The sequence below is a fragment of the Siphateles boraxobius genome, unplaced genomic scaffold, assembly GCF_051911475.1.
Source record: "Siphateles boraxobius isolate OS27281-9 unplaced genomic scaffold, OSU_SipBor_1 13, whole genome shotgun sequence".
Taxonomy (NCBI): Eukaryota; Metazoa; Chordata; class Actinopteri; order Cypriniformes; family Leuciscidae; genus Siphateles; species Siphateles boraxobius.
The window spans coordinates 1,153,102-1,177,685 of record NW_027508733.1 but is presented as its reverse complement, the minus strand read 5'-3'; the positions used below and the strand labels follow the sequence as shown (position 1 = coordinate 1,177,685).

At 39.5% G+C, this 24,584-nt stretch overlaps 1 protein-coding gene, 1 long non-coding RNA gene and 1 pseudogene across 3 annotated transcripts in view; all 3 read right to left on the bottom strand.

The window, feature by feature from the left end:
- Positions 1-4,165, bottom strand: part of LOC143735702 (uncharacterized) — an 87,057-nt gene extending 82,892 nt beyond the window's left edge. The window contains exons 1-2 of the mRNA XM_077225867.1: positions 2,656-4,165; positions 1,978-2,076 (exon numbers count right to left, since the gene is read on the bottom strand). Coding sequence (XP_077081982.1) covers positions 1,978-2,076; positions 2,656-2,888 — 332 coding nt within the window. The 5' untranslated portion in view covers positions 2,889-4,165. The remainder of the gene's footprint in view (positions 1-1,977; positions 2,077-2,655) is intronic.
- LOC143735704 (uncharacterized) overlaps positions 1-24,584 on the bottom strand; it is a 224,720-nt pseudogene that overhangs the window by 46,102 nt on the left and 154,034 nt on the right. The window lies entirely within an intron of this gene.
- On the bottom strand, positions 7,651-22,629 carry LOC143735719 (uncharacterized). Its single transcript, XR_013203287.1, has 3 exons — positions 22,615-22,629; positions 22,302-22,373; positions 7,651-7,695 (listed from the first exon to the last, which is right to left on the bottom strand). It is a non-coding gene; the product is annotated as an uncharacterized LOC143735719 (long non-coding RNA).

Genomic DNA, 24,584 nt, shown 5'->3' with positions numbered 1-24,584 from the left:
GCGTACACGAGTGTGATTGACGCTGCTAAGACATTCCTCCTTGCTCTGATTGGTTGTTTCTGACCGGGAGCGGTGTATTTTTGCAAATGGCAATAGGACCACTGGGAGGAGCCAGAGGAGCTTGATTTTTTTCACAGATTATCTGTCTCATATTCTACTGTCAGGACATAATGACAGTTTTATATGTAAAAAATAACTTTTTTTCAAAAGTTACCTACTGCAGCTTTAAAGGCAGAGTAGGTAGAATTCCCATAAAAATACTTTTTTCCAAATTTGTTTAAACTGTCTTTATATATCAATGCATAATTAAAATGTAAGTAATCTGGAAAAGAAATTATAAAAATCGAGTGTCTGTAGTCCTCTCAGGACTGCAATAAACAGCTCATTATTCCATTAACTCCCACCCCCTCCCTTCTCAGCTCCTTCCAAAGCCACGCCCCCAAAACACATGAACGCGCGATCCCGGCCGTTCGCTAAGCTGGAAGTGTCGGACGCGTTACCAGCGCCGAGCAGAGAGGAGCGGAGTGCATGTAGTGACATCTAGGGGTGCGCCGATCCGATACTCAGTATTGCTCCGATACTAGCAATATTTGCCGGATCGGGTATCGCCAGACGAGACCATCCAAATCCGATCCGATATTGTATAGCTTACGTATGTTATTGTTATACAACACAAAAGGCACAAAAACATTATAAAGCACTATAATGTTTTCGTGTACTGTATTCCAAGATTTCTGAAGCCATTACATATAGTTTAATGTGAGGTACAGATTTAAATCGTTAAATTAATCTTCACCTAAGTGCTTCCCTCCGCTGCGGCTGTCAGTCATTCTCAGCACTCAAACAGCGTGTCGCGCTCGGGTAAAACAGTCAACACGATGAAACTCTCTCCAAGATGAGTCAATGTTCCTATTATTATACTTTAGATATGTAGATAAAGGTCTATGGTTTGCATAAAAGGACTTTAACGTGCTGGAGTTTCACATGTTACTTTCTACCGGGTGTCTGTTAGATCACAACACAACTCCTCAGTGATCACAACACTGGAGTAGAGAGCGATATAATTGCTCTTCACACGCACATTAACTGAAATTTAAAACTGTTAAAAGGCTCAAACGAATGAATAAATAAAGAAATATATGTATATCTTACTTTTGTGCTTTGAACTTTTCAATGCGATGCGCTGCGCGCCGTGACTCCATGTTGCTTCGAGTGCATCATTCTGCGCACGGGATGCGCATAAGGTTTCGTGCCGCTCTGAATTGGAGCCTTTCATATTGCAATACTTTTGCGCAATGGCAGTTTATTGATAGCCTTAGTTGTTCTGTCCAATCTATGTATCATATGTTGCTGCTTCATTAAAAAGTTGCGCTTAAAATTTTAAAATAAATGTATTTTAATTATATAGTATATATTTTGTCTGTATTGTTTTACAAAGTAAGGAAAATAACGTTTAAGTCAAGCTTTGATGCCTTTAACAAAAGAATAATCCCAGTCTCTTCCCCACGGTGAGGGATACAGATACAGTTTATTAGGTAATTTGGCACTGTTTTTTTAATTATTATTTTAGTATTGGATCGGTATCGGCCAATAATGAGTCCCAGGTATCGGAATTGGTATCGGTGGCAAAAAAAAGCGGATCGTGCCACCCCTAGTGACATCATGTCAGAATCACAAGTAATAGAATAACTAACTTTATCAGTATGAATATAAACAATTAACATGGCTGTTAGTACTCACTATCAAGCTCGCATATCGATACTGGTAAAGTTTAAAATATTTTACTAGCTCGTAACCGAATCATACTCAATATAAGCCAAAGCTATAAATAGCTTCATTGATACACGTTTGCCGTTACTATCAGTTACACTGTGATGAAGGTGAATTTGTAAGATTCATAACATATACAGGTGTTTTGCATGTAAGAGCTTCCTGAACGACACTCATTCACTGAACGACACAACATATAAGTCTCACCTGTCAGAAAGCGACTCCACAACAATAGTGGAAACAGGGGGTGGTGGCCTTGTAAATCCATTTTTTGATGGTGTGGACGTTGATTTGTCTTTCTCATAACTATAAAAACAAGCGAATCACCATAACAGTTAAATCACCACCTTTTTTAAATGAATTGTTTACAGATAAACTGAGTAACATACACTCAAACACCTTCTCACAACTGCATTGCAGACACAAGATAATATAACACACACACACACACACAACATATTGTATAACACATACAGATACAACATAAAGACATAGGTAAACATATGTAGAGCATATAACAAACCAAACGTGAAAAAACGGAGCTTGTAGAGTTCACGGTGAACATGGGAACAAAGTTTAGGCAGAGGGTAAAGCTAGGTATAAAAATAGATCCCCTAAACTTTTTAACCTAAAGTTAGATTTGGGGAAATTAAACAAAACAGCTTTCAACTGCAGATAGGCCTATTGCTTATTTATCGTCTCAACCCTCGCTCACTAACAGTAACGTTATACCAGTCGACACCAAAGTTACACTGTCATAGCTAAGCCAGTGTAACGTTAGTTATGCTACGTAACGTTCGGTAGCTATATTAGGTAGCTATGTGTGCAAGTGATACATGCTTCATTAAAAAATAAATGCCATCAAAATGAAAACAGCAAGATTACCTGTCCAGCAGAAATAAAGCCATCATGGAGTCACTTTTCAGCCCCTTGAGATCCCTCAGTAGTCGCCACCGCTGGAAAGCCACGCCAATATTGACTCTCGTATGATTTCTTGATTTATCCAAAGACTTTTTGTTCATAGCCTTTTCAAATACTGTCTTCCTTTTTTTAACTTGTTTGACTTCGCTGCCTCTATATGCAGGTACTGAGAATATTGACTGTACTTTCTCTGCCATAATTGTTATTACTAGCTTCCGTGCCTCTTCAAAATGGTGCGCGCATTTGGGCTGCTCCTATATCAGCACAGGTGGTATCCATGGTAGCGAGGGAGAGTGACGGTCGCCCCAGCCAATCATTTCTTTCCTCCCGAATGGAATAATGCGCTGTGTTTATTACAGTCCTCAGAGGAATACAGACACTTGATTTTTATAATTTATTTTCCAGAGTACTTACATTTTAATTATGCATTGATATATAAAGACAGTTTAAACAAATTTGGAAAAAAGTATTCTTGGGGAATTCTACCTACTCTGCCTTTAAATCAGTCTACAGACGCCAGAAAAGACGGACATTTGGCGCTTTATCCGATGAAAACAATTGACCCTTCGCTAAGCCCCGCCCTCCTTAGTTACTGTTGCTACGCCTGTCAAGCTTTCGCGTCTAGCACATCTATTACAGTGTGCATGTACCGGTGTCAGACATTCCCAATGAGATAATTAGTTTTTTTTGGCGAACATGTGAAATATCTGAGAGAGCAAGACAAAAAGGGACTGCAGTGTGCATTCGAGGGATATATCCACGACATAATATGCAACCGATTAGAGAATAATTTAATAAAAATTGAAGCTAAAGCCTATAGTCCCAGCGCAAGCAGCGCCTCATACGCTGACCATTCACATGGGAAACACACAAATTGAGGAACAGCTATGTTCGTGCACAGCAGGGTAAGTGAAATGTGAAACTAAACTAATAATTATAAATCAAACCGTTTATCCATAAATCTTGTGGAATAACACTAACACCGGGAGAGCCGCGATCGGATTGGTTTAAAGTTAGTCAGTCAGGGGTAGTAGGCCGTCGATTAACAAAATGCTGAATATATATTTTAAAGTTTGTCAGTGAGCCTGCCTCTTGTCTTTCAACGTCTTATTTTGAGTTAAAACATGTGCATTATGAACAAAGAACCGTAATTATTTCCAACTTCCAAGCAATATGTGTTTTGTTAATCCTGTCGACATTAGTTGTGAATGTGGTCGCCCACACTGCTGGATCACGCACATCATTTCTCCCCTCGGCTTTTAGATTTTTGGGAAGGAAAAAAATCCACTCCCCCGTCCAAACTTTTAGGATACCAGGTATCAGATTAGCACAATCCATACGCACAACGCTTCAGCATGTTTCCCTCGCTCGAAAGCTTGCCAGACCTCCCGCGCCTAGTTACGGTTGCTAAAACACGATTGGCCAGTGGCGGTTTTCGGGCGTGGTTTAGCGAAGGGTCAATTCAGAAATAACCCTGTAAATGTTGCAGAAACAAACTGTGTAAAGTGTATTTTATGGATGTGTAAATACGCGAAATATCTGAACTGCAGAACTCACCTCAGAAGACACAACAAACGCGCTGAACAAAGAAGGAAACTACTGATGACGTCAGCGCGGTGATGACAAATAAACGCGCCAAACTACTTATACAAAATTACATTTATAACATACACAAAAATAACGCGAAAAGTTCATGTAAACAAAAATTAGATCTCAGTCATGTGTAGGTTGAAAAATAATTTATTAGACAGTTAAATAATTTATTCAGCCCTCAAGGGGGCCTTACAGAAATGTTTTTATTTTTTATCGAACAATATTAGTTTACAAACCAAATAGGGAACCAGGGGGGTCGCACCCAAAACACCCACACTTTTCCCGGTGAGAGGGTTCAACACCCGCTCTTTTTCTGCAGTTTTGCACAAACGCCTCACTACAGTCGATCCTCCGTTTCTCTGGCCGCTCCTCTCCCCCTCCCTCTCAAACATGACACCGCCTCTGATGTGACCGGCTGATGATTGGCTTATCTGCCTTAAGTCCCGCCTCTCTTGGTGTGCTAGATTTATCGGTCAGCTGTGCCGAGGACGCGGGAACTTATGGTTATTTACATCTCCCTTTTCCAGGTACTTTGAATGAGTGTTTATGCTTTCGAGGTTTTTAAATAAGCTTGATATGTGTTTGGGATTGGGAAGATGTTATGTTTATGTTTTGTTGACAAGTCGAGTGTTTTCGGTATTATATTTCGTTTTTTAGACTAAACTTAAAGGTGGGGTATGTGATTTGCAAAACGGCCGGCAGATTTCGAAAATACACAACTCATTACTTCTCCTCCAACGCTGGCTCTGACTCCACCCATTCGAAAAACATGGGCGCGCAATCAAGCACGAGCGAAAACTCAGATGCCCATAGATAAATACAATCGCTCACATTAGCTTCCTCCCCAAACAGGTTGTTTAGCTAGCTAGTTCTACATATGGCTGGGCTATAACGTTAGAACAGCTACAATTCTCGTGCGCATATCGTCAGTAAAGACAGTTCCCTGATTAGTAGTAAATACTACAAGATAATCGGCTTCTCACCTGTCAAGCAGAAAAAATGCCACAGCCGCATCTGTTGGTAGTCCTTCCTGGTCCTTCAGTTGCCGCCAACGTTGAAAAGCATCGCCTAGAATGACCCTTGTTTTAGACCTTTCTCTTTCGGCCGTTTTGTTCGCAATTGCTCTCTCGAAAATAGATTTCCTTTTCTGTGATGGTGTCTTGTCTGACATTCTCCAAACGGAAGCAACTATACCTTCTCCTTATCTCTCTCTCTCTCTCTCTCTCTCTCTGTGTACCGGGGCGACTTGCACTTCCTGTGACTGGATCACGAGCTTTGAGTATGCGCATTGGCGCACGAACGGGACACGCGCGCGAGGGGGGTGGGGGGAGGGGGACATGGTAAGACCGTTTGATTGACGCATTTTCTGTCCAATGATTCTAGACGGTCTTGAAAATGATTGGCTGGAGTTTGTCGAGTCCTGCCCGTTCCACAGATGATTAAATTGCTTAATTTTCATTTCAGTGCTTCTAATTTACAGCCAGCAAGTGGGTCAGGAATAGGATTTCAAGTGATTTTGAAAAAAATGGTCAAAAAAGAAAATCACATACCCCACCTTTAATGTAAACTACAAAAATGTGAATGAGAAAACTGTGAAATCATGCGCATTACGTATTCCGTATTCCCCCCCCCCCCACACACACACACACATATTTTCCTTCTTAAAAGTATAAACAAACTATGCTAAAAATGCATCATAAAAATTTAACATAAAATTTAACTCATAATAAAGTATAATGATATTTATTTATACCATGAAGCAAAATTATATACAAGAATAATTATCGCACAGTGTAAACTTCTGGTCTTGAAGATAAATTTTATTCACTGTGACAAATTTAGAAGATGTTTCTTTGTCCTGTCGCTCGTTGTGGCTGGTTAGAACAGATTTTGAAGAGATTTTATTACTTGACGGTATTATTGTGTCACGTTCGGTGATGACAGCATTAGACCTGAAAGAGCTGGATCTGAATATGATTTACTTACTGTGATTGTATTTTATATGACTGTGTAGAGAAGATATTTGAGTGAAACTCTTCCCACATAGAGTGCAGTGATACGGTTTCTCTCCAGTGTGGATCCTCTCGTGTGTTTTCACATGTTCAGACCGACGGAATCTCTTGTCGCAGTGTGAACACTTGTACGGTTTCTCTCCAGTGTGACTCCTCCAGTGTTGTTTCAAACGTATAGCGGTGATAAAACTCTTCCCACACTCAAAGCACTTATGATCTTTTTCACCAGAATGTATTTTCAGATGAAATTTTAAACTCTGCAGACGTGAAAATCTTTTTCCACACAAATAACACAAATGCGGTTTCTCCTGTGAATGAACTAACATGTGGCTCTTCAGTCCTGTAGACCTCGAAAATATTTTGCCACATTGATCACATTTGTATGATTTCTCTCTAGTGTGAATGTTCATGTGTTCCTTAAGGTTTGATGATTGTGTAAAACTCTTCCCACAATGATCACATGTGAACGGTTTCTCTCCAGTGTGGATCCTCGTGTGAACCTTAAGACTTTGTTTGCATGTAAAACTCTTTTCACAAAAAGAACATAAATGTGGTTTCTCCTCTCCAATCTCCTCATTTTCCTCCATCGGGTCTGAAATGAAAACAAAAATCATAATTTTAATGCATTTTTATGAATTGATTTACACAAATGAGGTATATTGAAGGCTGATGGGAATATTCTATCATTTATTTGTGAACTGATGTGAGCATTAGGAAAAGAATAATTCAGTTAAAAACGTGGGTTTCATTCATATGATGACATTATTGTGCATATTTGCACTGTAAACTTTGGGCATTAGCCTATAGTTATTCTGTAGTAATTGTAGTAAAAAGAAAACGTTTGAGTTCAGACTGTCAGAATATACCCTTAAATATTATAAATCATCTATTATAAAAGATTATAGTAGTACAGATCACATCTGACACAAACATTACACACTACAACAATATGACACCCATTTTTAGAGTTTGTTTTTTCTGATTCCTGTCATTAACCGTGCATAACTGATTATATCCATTTTTTTTATTTATTGCCACAAACAGACATGATAAGTGTAGCTGCAAGATGATCAATGATGTCAAACTCACTCTGGACTTTAATTATTTCTGGCACTGATTGGGATTCTATTGGCTCTGGGTCCAGAGTGTCATGCCCAGTGTCCTCCATGCTGATGACTTGAAGAGCATCCAGACGTAATGTTTGTTGAATGGCACCACAAGTCCTGATGGAATACAAAAAAAAAATTGGTAAAAGAAAATCAATTTCATTAAAGACAAACATTAGTTAGGAACTTACCGAACACATAGAGGTGGGATGTAGTTCTCATCATCACTGTCATCATAGTCACTGCCCACACATAAAGGTGGGATGTAATCCTCATCACTGTCATCATAGTCACTGCCCTCCTCTATGGTTTCCTCTTCCTCTGATGTTGAAACATCTCTTGTGTCCTCATGTGGAGCGCATGTCCTGTCCTCAGTCCAGTCAATACTATGTAGATGGCTTAAAATATTAGTCAATGACACTCAACACGTCAAATATCAGATTAAATATGTAAAAAAAATACTACTACTTAAGGCCTGTTCACACCGGGACGACGTTTAACGTCTTGTGATTAAACAAAGGGCGCCAATGTGAGTGTGCACACCGACGCGAAGAACGCCACGCGTAAAAGCGTAATTTAAAAAAAAAAACGCCATGGGTTCATTTTTTTGGTTTGACGCGCCACGTCAAAAACTATCCGACCAATGAGATTGGCGCTTTTGCTCACGTGTCTGGAGCTTCTGAAGTTACAGTAAAACACAACTTGGGGGCGCTCAAACACAAAACGGTCTTGCCGAGCACACACACACGTAACGGCGAAGGAGATATACGCCAAGTAGCGTCTACACACTGCCGGGAAGAAAACGAGGAAGATGCAAGCCAAGATAAACGTAGAGCTGCTGGTCTTGGAACATAAGGACTGTATGACAAACGCGACTACAAAAATATTGATAAAAGAGAACTGTTATGGAGTGGTATTGCAGAGCAAATGGGCCTTGATGGGGAGTTTCATTTCATTTAATTGTCTTTCATGTACATAGGCTTGAAACTTTTATTTCTGTTTTACATTAAGCGCCCTCTAATTTCAGGGAAGGAATTTGCATGTTCACTCGGCTCATCGTCAGCGAAAATCGCATGGGTGTGAAGACAAAAAAACACGTTGAAAAACGCTGGCGAATAATGCGCGCCGATATTCGTCCCGGTGTGTACGGCCCTTTACTAGGGCTGTGCAATTAATTGAATTTCGATTTTGGCTCCCAACGATCTCCAAAATAGTACAATCGAGTAAAAACGATTATTTTGCCATGATCTGTTTCGCAAGAACACTCTTATTTTGTCTTGTGTTCTGAATGACTCGCGCACACGCACATCCGCCCCTCCTGAAGCCATAAACTCTCTCAGCCTATACAGTCATAAATTGCAAGCACAATAAACTTCACAATAACAATTGGCTAATTTAATATAGACTGGAGTCTATTTTTTTTTTAAAAACACCGTGAAAAAAACTATCAGAGTGAGGTGAGAGGACGCTGGCGTGCTTGTCGCCGCTTATCATCTCCGATCTAATCTCTGATCTAACGTTAACTGACGCTATTGTGAATTTTATGCTCTACAACCAGCCTGAACACGTTGGTCACCTCTAACATAAGTGTCGGGATCATAATTGTGGTTTTGCTCGGTCCTGCTGCGTTTGTCACGGCTGTCTAACGCTGCTTACCGCCGCAATTTTCTACATCATTAACCCATCTGATGACAACTGCTACTGAAGTACAGTAACCTACCGTGGATCCCCTGTCAGGTCCATTTCTGCTGGTAACTGAAACTGCTATCCAAAAGACGTTTTTCCTTCGCTGTGCTGTGGTCTTCCTGGCCTCCTGTCACCGTTATGGAATTAGCAAACCGAGTTAGGATGCTAGCAACTGCTTGCTGCCCCTTAGTTAGGACATTCATCAAATATACCGCAGCGGAACTCATGAGTTTCAGCTCTAATACATCTCCAAGTTGCCTTGAGGTGATAAAGTCTCTCCATCTCCTGCGTCGTTCACCCTATATTCATAGGGCTGTCCGTCATAAGTTTGTTTACTCTCACGAAACTTTGCCTGTCCCAGCTGTTTGGTATGCGTCACGGTGGCGACATCATCGATGCAAACCACGCCCATCTCATGCAAATCTGCGATCTTTGGTCTGTGTGGACAACACTGTCACCCCTGACAATGCAATAACCAGGGCTTCATTCATGTTGCTTAATGTTTGCTCATTAAATAATAAAGCCCTCCTTATCCATGACCTCATCTTGTAAAAATCACTGGATTTTTTATGTCTTACTGAGACATGGCAGAACCAGCAAGAGTTCATAACTCTCAACCATGCCACTCCCCCAGGTTATGGCTATATCCAGAAGCCTCGCAGCCTTGGCCGTGGTGGCGGACTTGCAGTTATCCATCGTGCTGACATCCTGGTAAAAGAGATTCCAGCGAATACTACCTCATTTGAGTGTGTTCACTTCAAGTTGAGTGGGTCTATGCAGCTACAGGTTGTCCTAATCTACCGCCCCCCTAAAGCCTCTGCCTGCTTCATATCGGAGCTCACTGAACTACTTGCTACTGTCTGCCCAAAATCCCCATCTACTATCCTGCTGGGGGATTTTAACATTCATGTGGATTCCAGTAGCTGTTCTCTTGCTACTGATTTTCTATCACTGCTGGACTGCTTTAATTTTACACAACACGTACATTGCCCCACACATGTCAAAGGGCATACCCTGGACCTGGTGTGCTGTGCTGGCATAACACCCCTCCACCTGCTGTGCACTGACCTGGCTGTTTCTGACCACTATGCTATTTTATTCTTGGTCCCTGTACTACTCCCAAAGCAGTGCACTAAACGCCCCATCACGTTCAGGAACATCAAACAGGTGTGTACGTCCATGCTATCTGACTCCTTAGCGATCAATCTTGCCACCTACCACCCCAACCAAACAGTAGATGGCATGGTGGAACACTACAACCGTGCCCTCTCTCTCAGCCTGGACTTGGTAGCTACTCTCATCACACGTTATGTGTCTTTCTCTCGTCCTGCGCCCTGGTTCGCCCCCGAGCTCCGCAAGATGAAGACCATGGGACGTAGGCTTGAGATACAGAAGTTCTGGCCTCATTGTCCATCATGAAGCATTTAAAGAACACGTCACAAATTACAAAGAAGCACTTTCCCAGAATAAAACATGGTACTACTCCACACTCATCAGCAACCAACAAAAACACCCCAAATTGCTCTTCTCCACCATCAACCGTCTTCTCCATCCTCCTGATACCGCTAAACCCTCAGATGCAGCGGACCTCTGCTCCAGGTTCTTGGACTTTTTTCAGGAGAAAGTGGACACCATCCACCGGCAGCTCCAGTCTCCTGGAATTACCCCCTGCCCTACATTGCTTAAACATGATTCTCACCACTCTGCTGCCGGCTCACCGCAGTGTGTCCTATCCGTCTTCTCTCCTCTGGATGCTGATCAAGAAACAAAACTGGTAATCTCAGCCAAAACCTCAACCAGCAGTCTTGACCCAATGCCCACCACCCTTGTCAAGGCCTGTCTTCCCATCCTCTGCCACATAATGCAAAACATCATAAATGCATCTCTTAACTCTGGTGTGGTACAATCCAGTTTTAAAATGGCGGCAGTCATCCCTACTCTCAAAAAGCCAGGCTCAGATCCAGACGACCCCAACAACTATCGTCCAATCTCCAACCTCCCTTTCCTTTGCAAAATCCTGGAAAGGGCAGTGGCTGCCCAGCTTCAAGATCACATGTCCCACCATGAGCTCTTCAAACCTCTCCAATCTGGTTTCAGAAGACACCATAGTACTGAGACCGCCCTCATCAAAATCACCAATGACCTCCTGCTGGCTGCTGACAACGGCCTCATCTCCATCCTCATCTTCCTTGACCTCTCTGCAGCTTTTGATACAGTTTCACATACTATCCTTCTCCAACACCTGTCTGAGCTCATCGGCCACAGCACTGTTCTGGTTCCGGTCCTATCTCACTGACCGGACAAAATTCATCGCCCTAAATGGCTCAAATTCTGATCCAGCACCCGCCAACCATGGTGTACCCCAGGGCTCAGTGCTTGGTCCGCTGCTGTTCACCATTTACACACTACCAATAGGTCATATTATCTGTAAACATGGACTAAATTACCACTGCTACGCCGATGACATTCAACTTTATATCAGCACAAACCCCTCCTCCCAGCTCCCACCCACAGAACTTGTCAACTGCCTGCAGGAACTTAAATCATGGATGACCACAAACCTACTCAAACTGAACAGTAATAAGTCAGAACTCACGGTGGTGGCCCCTGCACCACTGCTCAGGAAAGTTGGTGACCTGGGCCTGGTTGTGGATGGCTGCTGCATTTCCCCTTCTCCTGAGGTGCGCAACCTGGGCGTCATTCTGGACGCCACTCTATCTTTCCGGTCCCATATTAACAACATCACCAAGGTGGCCTTCTTCCACCTCAGAAACATCTCACGACTCCGGCCTTCACTCACAGATTCAGTAACTGAGACACTCATTCATGCCTTTCAATTCAAATTTCAGGCCTTTATCACCTTCCCGTCTGGATTACTGCAATGGTGTCCTGTCAGGACTGCCCACCAAGGCCCTTAGCAGACTGCAGTATGTACAGAACTCTGCTGCCAGGGTTCTAAGCCACACAAAGCCCTGGCAGAATATCACTCCTATCATCCAACAGCTACACTGGTTGCCAGTCAAGTCACTTATCACCTACAAGATCCTTCTGCTCATTTACAAATCTCTCCATGGACTCTCACCAAAATACCTAAGTGACCTCCTCCATCCCTACACACAGTCTCATTCCCTGCGGTCCTCTGACAAGGACCTGCTGGTCATCCCCCGCACCAGGTTGCGGACTTTTGGGGACAGGGCTTTCTGTGCAATTGCTCCTACACTTTGGAACAGTCTACCATTCCACGTCCGCTCTGCCCCATCCCTGCCCATGTTCAAAATGCACCTTAAAACATTTCTTTTCACAAAATCTTTTTACCCTTAATTCCTCCCCCAGCCCCACACACACACACTTTTGTTAAGCGACCTTGGGTACTATGAAAGGCACTATATAAGTCCAAGTTATTATTATTATTATCGGAGTGAGACCATAGACATCTCTCAAGCTGTCGCGATCTCTTTCTGCTCGATCACTGTAGCGCCTCAGTTCAAGCGAACTGCAGCGCGAGCGCACGTGACCTGATCACAGAGCTGGATGATTAATCGAAAAATAATCGAAACCGAAATTCAGAGCCTATAATTGATGTAATTTTACCATGTCGGTTATTTCGTTTTTTTAATCCTATTAATATTTCCGCCCACTGTGTGTTAATGTACTTTCCCCTTAAAACATATTACCGCGTGTCTAGTCACGTAACTCCGCCCCGTCCAGTCTGCAACATTGAAGCAACATGAGCCCCTTTTACACAGCGCATTGATCCCGGGATATTGCCAGAACAAACACCTTCTGTGTGAACGCAAACACGACCCGGGATTGATGCCAGGTTGGGGACATGGTAACATTGCTGTGTTCAGTCCCGGAACGCACGGTGTGTGAACAAAAGCCGTAATCAATGCCGTGTCGTAATGATGGCGCTTAAGCCGGGATTGTTCGCCAGCATGAAACGGTGCGTAATGAGCTCGTTTATGATCGAATCAGAGAAAAAAAATGCACAAGTGTGGTTTCTCGAGAGAGAAATCGCAGCTCATAAGCAAACTATAGACGCCGCTGGGACATGTCAGGTGTCTTTACTGGTGATGTGTGAACGCACTCTCTGATTCCGGAAAACCACTGGCAGTGTGAACGAACCAAAGTCAAACGAAACCGGGTGACTTTATCCGTGTATTTTCCGGAATCTCTGTGTGAAAGGGAACTCAAACACTGAGTCGACTCAGCAACAGGAGCCGCTTGTACCAAAGAAACACGCGAAAAAAGAGAGAGACTGACAAACGCCCAGCAACAAGTGCCTCCACTCCACAAAGCAGGTTTCGATAACACAAGCATTTACAAATGCTACACAATGTGAAAAGGATTAGTTTTTTAGTTTTATACAAGTTATATTTTACTTTTAAGATGGCAATATTTACAATAATTTATTTTGTTTACAAAAAACTTTTTTTTAAAGTTCTTTATTTTCTACATTTTTAGGAAACTTTCTTTTTACATTAAAACTTTTTTTATAAGACGTTTTTATTTCAAGCATTGTATGCTTTGTTTGATTCAATTGTTTGAAATATTTAATAAATAAGCATTAAAAGCTATCTGTGTGTGTTTCTTTATTTTAGAATCACAAAGATAGGATTATGCAGTCTTTCATTAGAAAAAATAACCGTGAACATTACAGTATAAGCCTTGCCAGTGACATATGAATTTTTTTTAAATAATCGTAATCGAGGTAACTTGTTCGATTAATCACGATTATGAATTTAGCCAGAATCGTCCAGCCCTACCTTATCATCTGTTAAGCTTTACAGCACAAAACAAATCGAGAATGAACACAGTAGGGGTTGAATGACTTCAGACTTTTTGAAGGCGACTCTTATGACATCAAAGTCGAGTTGACGTCGACTAGTCGCTGACGTCATTCATAAAAACACAAGAGATGGGACTGCTTTGCAACATGCCACAATTTGCAATTTATAAGCAGAAAATTATACAGATGCTGACAGACAGCTCATAATGGGGCCATTTACACCTGGACACTTCATGCGTTTTCTCAGATCAGATAGCTATCGGATTTATCAAAACGATTCCATTTACACCAGGGCACATAAATGTGTTTTCGGAAAACGGATATAAATCCGATCTTCAAACAACGTGCTATGCAGATTTAACGGAGTTCACGTCACCGCAAGCAACAGTAATGAGCTGCATTTTATTGATCATCCGCTAATTTCAAAATCAAAGACTGCAATAAGAGAGAGTGACAACAGCTCTGGTAAGATCATTTTGTTTCTTTACTTTTAATGAAGATGATTGTGCGTTAAGCGTCTGCAACTTACTTTCACTTTGATTTGCGATAGTTTGCACGTTGGCTTGATGAACACATGCTCAGCTGCTCATCTGCGGTGATGCGTGTTGTCATAGCTTCGTCATATAATGAATATAACATGACATATAGCCTATAACACGCTCTCACACGTTTATTTTTAGCATTGTTGGGAGAAGTCTAATTTACATATGTGGTTTCAACAACCATATGCATTTACACTTGTCCAGTTTCGTCTGTAATACGGGCCAGACCTCCTCCTGAACAGGTTGAGCGATCGGATTTAAATCCGTCTCAAATGCGTTTCGGAGGGCATTCACACCTGGTCTTTTCACGATCGGATAGCTATCAGATCACAGAAACACATGAAGTAGCCAGGTGTAAACAGCCCACTGTTTACATCATCATTTAGGATTAAAAGAAAAAAGAAAAAAGCTATAAATTTACATCTGCACGTCAGTGATGCGCAGAGCCAAGTAATACAAAATAAGTAGGGCTGGGCGATATGGCCAAAAAATGTTTTTTATATCAGTCGATATCGATAATTATCACGATAAATGTCAAATCTTTATTTCTTTCAAGTTTAAAGGCAGATTTTTGCTCCTAAGGGAAACTTGTAGAAACCAGAGCGTTAATTGTGGTTTTAAACTACTTTTTACCGTCAGAAAAGATCATGACAAACACTTGCCAAACAGGTGAACATTTCACAAATCTGAGGTTGAACAAACAAAACGAATATCTGAACAGAAAAATATATTTCACAGGTTTGTGTTGCCTGACTTTGATGGCACGTATCTTCAGCACAGTTTGTAGTGCAGGGTGCAATATTAATATTACACATTTTTCCTCGAAACCCATATTTGACAGTGAGTTCTCAAGCTAATACTACTATGTTAAATTTATGTTCATTAACAAAAACAGTAACATCTGTTAAAAAAATGTAACAACCACATTTTTATTTGGTAAAATGTAATATTCTGACTGTTTGAGTTTTATTAAAATTAACCATTGGTCATACAGTATCATGCATTTAGATCATGATAACCACAGATAAAACCAGGCATAGCCTATAGCACCTCACTATCATGGCAAAATGTAACTTTATGGTTTCTATGGTATTTGTATGAAAAACAGTAGCCTAAATACATTATTAAATACTGTGATTCTATTCCATTAGTCATTTAATACATTGTCTACATTAATAATATAATACAATTCAATATGTATATCCTAGGGCTGCACAATTAATCGAATTTCTCATTGCGCTTACGATTACCACGATTACATAATCGTTCAAAGCCGCGATTACAAAAGAAAATCCACTCTGCGTGTGTGTTTAGGGCATAATTATGTTATGAGAGGCCAATCACGACTACTTCAGAAAACCCAGCACAATATGACATACCAGGCAGTGACGTAAGTGTACGCTGAAATAAAAAGACTTTCAACTCAGAAAAACGTACTTTACTGTCCTGTCAGCCGTTATACAGTGCTCGTAGCGCGCACTCTTCAATTGCACGCGCAAATACCAATAAATCACGTGTTAGCTGAGAAGGATTTGCATGCAGGCATGATTTTCATTCTATTCACCAGGAGCTTTTTCATTAACAGTTCTTGTTAGTATTGTGTATTCACCGTGGTTAGTGTCGTTTCCATAACCCGAAAATGCCACTTAATTTTCACTTTGTGTTATTTTTTATATTATTACATGACTGTGGTGGCTCATATCAACATTGTATTAATAAAAACTAGTTTGGGACTGCTATTTAATTGCTTTAGCATAGTCCTAATGTTTATCTATTAGTAGTCTTTACTATTAGTCATTCTTACAATGGATGTGTATGTTAAGTAAAGGGGGACAGTACGTGTGTGTGTGTGTGTGTGTGTGTGTGTGTGTGTGTGTGTGTGTGTGTGTGTTAACAATTTTTGTGTAAACATGTATTATAATACGCCTATATATATTCAATGTAAATTGTGATATTCGTAATTAATAATCGCAATTACAATTTCAAGGGAATAATCGGCAATTATGATTTTTGTGATAATCGTGCAGCTCTAGTATATCCCACATTTCATGGTGCAGTTAATATTACAGGCTAACGTTACTGTGGTTTACATGGTAACGTTAAATGGATTCAGTATCAATTCAGATTCTGACTATCGTTGCGCAGTGTTTCTCCAGTTTGTCAGCGCTGTTTCATCTGCCTTTAAACGGGTTTAAACTGGACATTTGTGTTCTTCACTGGATCTCGTGAGCGAGACGATCAGAGTAAACGCGTCTGCTCTAGTGAGCTCGCGCTGCGCTGCCGTTTGGACTTTGAGCCGGGCAGATAAACGGTCTGTGTGGCGCGCGGTTCAAATGAGTTTCGATCCGCTTTAGGTGCATTAACATTTTCGAACATTTATCGAACTCTTGATATCGTTTTATCGAGAAAAATTATATCGCGATAATTATCATTATCGTTTTATCGCCCAGCCCTAATATCTAATGTTAAGTTAGAAAGTATTTCCACACACTTTATGTACCAATGCTGCTTTCTTGCTGCAATGACACTTTGGGCTCTTCATCTGTTGTCGTCTGCAACACTGCCATGTTGTTAGTATCAAAATTAGCGCAATCATAGCGTCACATGATCAACGCGACTAGTGGACGTCAAGCTTAAAGCGTCACGGGATTGTATTAAGGTCGACTAATCGACTAGTCGGTTCAACCCCTAGAACACAGGGAGCGACATTAACACTTGTCTGCTTGTCCGGGAAAAGGGGATTTTTAGGTTTTAACGCGAGATGGTTTTGATCTTATACATTCAGTGTAAACAGAGATCGGCAATGGATAGTTTCTGGAAGCTGCGCTGCCTGTCTATTTGTGAAAGAGACATTAGTGGAGAAATCAAAACAAATGAGCCTAACAGCTCACACACACAAACTCACAGAAGAAACATACTGAGGTAGAAATGTTGAGGTTTTTTATTTATAATATATGATATACAGGTACTTCTCAAAAAATTAGCATATTGTGATAAAGTTCATGATTTCCCATAATGTAATGATAAAAATTAAACTTTCATATATTTTAGATTCATTGCACACCAACTGAAATATTTCAGGTCTTTTATTGTTTTAATACTGATGATTTTGGCATACAGCTCATGAAAACCCAAAATTCCTATCTCAAAAAATTAGCATATCATGAAAAGGGTCTCTAAACGAGCTATTAACCTAATCATCTGAATCAACTAATTAACTCTAAACACCTGCAAAAGATTCCTGAGGCTTTTAAAAACTCCCAGCCTGTTTCATTACTCAAAACCGCAATCATGGGTAAGACTGCCGACCTGACTGCTGTCCAGAAGGCCATCATTGACACCCTCAAGCAAGAGGGTAAGACACAGAAAGACATTTCTGAACAAATAGGCTGTTCCCAGAGTGCTGTATCAAGGCACCTCAGTGGGAAGTCTGTGGGAAGGAAAAAGTGTGGCAAAAAACGCTGCACAACGAGAAGAGGTGACCGGACCCTGAGGAAGATTGTGGAGAAGGACCGATTCCAGACCTTGGGGGACCTGAGGAAGCAGTGGACTGAGTCTGGAGTAGAAACATCCAGAGCCAGAACATAGGAAATGGGCTACAGGTGCCGCATTACCCAGGTCAAGCCACTTTTGAACCAGAAACAGCGGCAGAAGCGCCTGACCTGGGCTACAGAGAAGCAGCACTGGACTGTTGCTCAGTGGTCCAAAGTACTTTTTTCGGATGAAAGCAAATTTTGCATGTCATTCGGAAATCAAGGTGCCAGAGTCTGGAGGAAGACTGGGGAGAAGGAAATGCCAAAATGCCTGAAGTCCAGTGTCAAGTACCCACAGTCAGTGATGGTCTGGGGTGCCATGTCAGCTGCTGGTGTTGGTCCACTGTGTTCTATCAAGGGCAGGGTCAATGCAGCTAGCTATCAGGAGATTTTGGAGCACTTCATGCTTCCATCTGCTGAAAAGCTTTATGGAGATGAAGATTTCATTGTTCAGCACGACTTGGCACCTGCTCACACTGCCAAAACCACTGGTAAATGGTTTACTGACCATGGTATTACTGTGCTCAATTGGCCTGCCAACTCTCCTGACCTGAACCCCATAGAGAATCTGTGGGATATTGTGAAGAGAAAGTTGAGAGACGCAAGACCCAACACTCTGGATGAGCTTAAGGCCGCTATCGAAGCATCCTGGGCCTCCATAACACCTCAGCAGTGCCACAGGCTGATTGCCTCCATGCCACGCCGCATTGAAGCAGTCATTTCTGCAAAAGGATTCCCGACCAAGTATTGAGTGCATAACTGAACATAATCATTTGAAGGTTGACTTTTTTGTATTAAAAACACTTCTTTTATTGGTCGGATGAAATATGCTAATTTTTTGAGATAGGAATTTTGGGTTTTCATGAGCTGTATGCCAAAATCATCAGTATTAAAACAATAAAAGACCTGAAATATTTCAGTTGGTGTGCAATGAATCTAAAATATATGTAAGTTTAATTTTTATCATTACATTATGGAAAATAATGAACTTTATCACAATATGCTAATTTTTTGAGAAGGACCTGTAGTTAAGTAACATAACACAAGGGGCTGTTCTATAATATCGGGGTTGCAAATGTTAACGTTACATTGAATTTATAGTTTAATAAACAAGTAGCCTAGTTTATATGTAGTAACTTACATTTTAGACGCAATATTGACTGGTTTTGTTCTATTTCACCAACGAAAATAGTTACAAAAGAAAAGCAACACTAGCGCTGTGTTTTGTTACTGAATGATTCATTATTTTGAACGAATCGTTTTAATGAATGACTCAATGATTCATTTATTAAGACGGTCACTTGCCGCCACCTATTGATTTATTGTTTAAAGGTATCATTGATTTTATTTGTTTAAACATTAATCTCATAATATTTTTATAGTTGTAATTTTGCAGTGTAAATTTATTTAATGGATAACAGCCCTTTTTATTAAAACTGAATTTGATCAAATGTAAGAATTTGACATAAAACAAATTTAGTAAGGTTTAATAAATTGTCCTTTATAAAGGTAAATAACGCCCTAGTGACCCCCTACAACAAATTACTTTGTAAACATGTCACCTTTTTCACCACTTGTGAGTTTGCAGGTCTGTTTAATAGTTCAAAAAGTACAATAAATGTTCAAATTTAGATTTTTTAAGCATTGTTGAAAGGTGTCTTTTAATAAATGCAACACATTCCCAAAGCCATGTGAAATAATCGTGTTACATAAACGTGATTTCAATACTGACCAACATAATCGTGATTATGATTTTTTTCCCATAATCGAGCTGCCCTACTACTTACACAGAGTTTGACAGACAGTTTAATGAAACAGTAATGGATCTGTGCACTAGTTCCTTGAACGCAGCCATACGTGTCTGTCATTTTATTTTTTTGTCAAAACAACATAATATAGCTTTAATTGTAAGAAATCAGGATTAATAGCCTATGTATTTAACTTAGTCAGGACTAAAAGACTATCCAGTGTTATTTTACATTGGATTACTTTATTCCGTTTCTGTAGTATTTCTGACCTACCCAAAAACTTATTTATTTTTTATGTCTCTTTATTTGTATCTTTATTCTATTGTATTTATTTGTGCTACTTTTTTCAATTTAATTCAAAGATTGAAATCAAGCTTCCATGTGTTGCATAAACTCTTAACAACAAAATTACCCCATTGTAAAAACAAACATTTAGGTGAGATAAATGTGATAAAATATTGTCTAAAAAAATATAATTGATATTTATCTATCTATCTTAAACATAAAATAACTTGATCCTGTTTGATCAAGGCATGTGACTGGTCTGACTTGTCCAATTTTCAGCATCAATTTTGCATCTTGCATCAAAATCCTGTCTATTAATTCATTGTATGCAATTGAAATATAGAGTTGGGTTCTGTTTTAATGCACCCAGGTGTACCTAAAATAAAAAGACTTTAATATACAGGTTTGTGGCTCTTAGTTTCTTTTTATTAATTAACCACTTGTAAACTTATGTTCACTGTTCTTTTTTATATATATAGGACAGGGGTCGACCGATACGTGATTTTCAGGGCCGATGCCGATACCGATTATTACAGATCAAGTAGACCGATAACCGATATTTTAAAACCGATATGTAGCCTGTCTGGTGTAGAAATGTAAGTTAATGTCAAAATTAAAAATAACAAAGAGTTTTGACAAATACTTTCTTTAAATTATTTTAAACATATCTTTAAATCTGAGAACTGTTAATAATAACATTATTATTATTATTATTATTATTATTAATAATAATAATAATAATAATAATAATAACTAAAAAAATGTGCAGGGAGCACCCAGCAGCATTCTGTAAAACTTAAAGACTCTATTTTAATGGTTAAATTAAATTTTAGTAATCAAAAAGCATTTCGAATTCATTAAAATCATTAAACTTAACTTAACTTATTCAATTTATTTACAGTTCAACAAAAATTACATGTTTAGGGCCCTATGAAAAAACGAACTTTTATTTTGACGGGTTGCCGTGGAGATCTTTGAGTTTCTGTGTGTTTATGATATGACGATAACTTTTCTCAGTTGAAGCTTTAAAAAGCTCATGAAGTGACTAAGCGGCTCTGGAGATGATGTTTATGCAATCATGTCATATAATGATGCGGCTGAGGCTGAAAACAGCGCAAGCTTCACACGTGCTCCAGTGTGTGTGTGTGTGTGTGTGTTTGTGTGGTAAATGAAATCACGCGTCTGCACCATTCATTTAGAGACACGCAGGATTCATATTTAAATAGTCTTTTTCCAGTTTGAAATTCGATTTGATTTGTACTGACCGCTTTTTATTATTTCATCAAGAAGTTGACACATTCCGCTTTATACAGTAAATTACGTTTTTATGACTGGATTCCGCGATTCGGTCCGTGTTTTCTGCATCGCGGACATCGCAGGACCCTATTATATTGAGGTGTTTTGCAACTTCAGTATAGTAATATATTGCTACTTCAGCAAAGTCTGCTGCTGCCTTAACTTTGAGAGACAAGACAACTGATGTGTGATCAGTGCAGCAGCTCCAGTCTGCGAGTGCTGTCGGTGTGAGTGCTAAACTTTCAGTGCCTTCAGCTTTCCGCATTGATTGGTCGGACTTGTGACTTCCAACAAATCAGATGTGCGGGACATTGCATTGGTCTAGTCTACAGAGTGGTGAGTTCCGACAGAGGTGGCTGCGTCAGTTCCAAATATAGCGCATTTCAAAATTAAATTATTTTATTGACAAATCGGTTTTGAAAATGGCCGATACCGATAACCATAAAAATGCTCAATATCGGCGCCAATAATCGGCCAGGCCGATAATCGGTCGACTCCTAATATAGGATTTGTATTACATCTATATTCATTGAGTCGAATCGAGAATCGAAATACAAATCGAATCGGGAATCGAAATCGAATCGAATTGAGAGCTTGCGAATCGAATTTGAACATCTGAATCGATACCCAGCCCTAGTTTTGAATGTGATTGAAGTCACTTTCATCGATTTTCATAATGAATGTCCAGCGATGACATACTAACAAGAATGTATGAATAAAAAATGTGAAGATAAAATGTTTGCTGATACACATAACACAAAGTATTATCTGTTTGAATTGTGTCTCACTACCTTTAATCACTTACAGAAGTTCAGTGTTTTTTCTAAAAAACATTACTTATATTGTGTCAGATATATTTTTTATGCCTGACTGCAGAGCCAATACTGAAGAAACGTCTACATTACACAAATAAATCTCCCAAACTTTGCTTCATGATTATCACTACTATAGTTTGATATGTCAGTTTTATTTCAAGACAGAATTCATCCTGACATAAATAATAAATATTTTATGACTTACCATGTTTCAAAAACCTGAATAGGAGTCTCCACAACTTCACTGCAGCCCAGACCTTCTTTAAAGTCATCATCTCTGTAGAAAATCAAATAATGGAGGTCAAAACATTATCAGATTGTTCACACATTTATCACACATCGATTCAAGTTTACTTTATATGCTATGTCTCTACCAATTTGACTCTAAATTTCAAATTGTCCTTATGTTTGTACAATGAATCATACATCATAATCCGTCAGACCACACCATGAATACTGCTGAGGCTGAACCAACACAGTGAACTTAGTAATATAGGCTTTCACAATAATTTTCTTACCTATCTGAGGATGAGTCGCCAACATTACTTGAAAGGGCGGGGATAGGATGTGTGGTCATCTGGGCTTTGATTGGTTTTGATGTAATATGCAAAGCATCACCCTGATATCTACAAGAAACCATGGCATACATAATTTGTCAGGCCTGTTTTCAAATGATCTAAGTTGTGTAGTTCTTATAAAATGAAACCAATAAAGCAGGGATACTTACTTGTCAAGCAGAAATGTGGCTAACTCTGCATCGGTTTTTAGTTTTTTAAAAACACGTAGCTCCCTCCACCTAGGAAAAGCCGCTCCGATGTTTATCCTCGTTTTATTTCGTGCTCGGTCTAATTCTTTCTTTTTCGCTCGTTTAACGTCATCGTTTTGTTTCCGTTTACATGTCTTCGTTGGATGAGCAGGAGCCAATCGAAAAATTGGCAATTTTTGTGGTATGTCCGCCATTAGCACAGATGTGGCACACCGGCAATCATGAATTTGAACGATGGTACGCCCTGTGCAAGAGAGGGGTGTGATCAGCGCATACATGAGCTTGATTAACACAGCTAAGACATTCCTCCTGGCTCTGATTGGTTGTTTCTGACCGGGAGCGGATCACTGGAAGGAGCCAGAGGAGCTTGATTTTTTTCACTGATTATCTGTCTCATATTCTACTGTCAGGACATAATAACAGTTTTCACAAATATGTAAAAAAAAAAAAAAATTCAAATGTTACCAACTGCAGCTTTAAAGACCAAGACAGCAATAAATGTTTCTATCCCCATAAAATTTCCTCACAGATCAAAACTTACAAGTTTGAGATTATACATTCAATAACACTACATTATCACTCTCAAAATGAAACATGACAAAATCGTCCATGTTTGAATGATTTCAACATTTTCCTCAGATGTTCGTTTCGTAAATCAGTAAATTAAATCAGTCTACAGACGCCAGAAAAGACGGACATTTGGCGCTTTATCCGATGAAAACAATTCAGAAATAACCCTGTAAATGTTGCAGAAACAAACTGTGTAAAGTGTATTTTATGGATGTGTAATACCCGCGAAATATCTGAACTGCAGAACTCACCTCAGAAGACACAACAAACGCGCTGAACGAGTAAGGAAACTAATGATGACGTCAGCGCGGTGATGACAAATATACGCGCCAAATATTGCTAACTATTTACAAAATGACATTTATAACATACACAAAAATAACGCGAAATGTTCATGTAAACATAAATTAGACCTCAGTCATGTGTAGGTTGAAAAACAATTTATTAGACAGTTAAAGAATTTATACAGACAAATGTGGGCAAAATAGTTTCCTTTATCTGAGAGACACAAGACTTGGCTACTTTTCCCAAGTTTGACACCTGAACACACACGCACTTTTTTTTTTAAAACTCGATTAAAAATGTTAAGTGGTTGAAAAAACTTAATTTGTCTTTCATGGACAAAAGTGGCCACATAGGAAATTAATGGGAAATACAATCATTCAGAGCAATTTTTTAAATAAATGTCAACAGTGATGAGCCATAGACCAGTGGTTCCCAAACGTGAGCCAACGCTAAGGGATCGTGTACAGTAAGACAATTGAAATTTTGATATAAGAAACTTCTGTAACACTTTATTTATAATCATTAGCTACTACTATTAACTAATCTAGAAGAAAGCTCAACTAATCAATAAGTAATATCAAATTTAGGAGATAGTGCCTTATTAGGTAATCAATAATTAGCCTCATTAATAAATATTAACTAACTGACAAATTATAAAGAACATGATTGTGTGTCTATGAGGTAATCAGTCACAATTTTTACTCTGAATACACTCATAAACTAATTGCATAACTAATTACTCAAGTGTTACCTAGTCACTATGCAGGAACTACTAGTGATCTGGACCATTATTTTAAAGTTAAAACCATATTTTGACTCGAGGCCCACAGAGAAGGAAATGAATAGTTGAAATAAAGTCATTTTTTT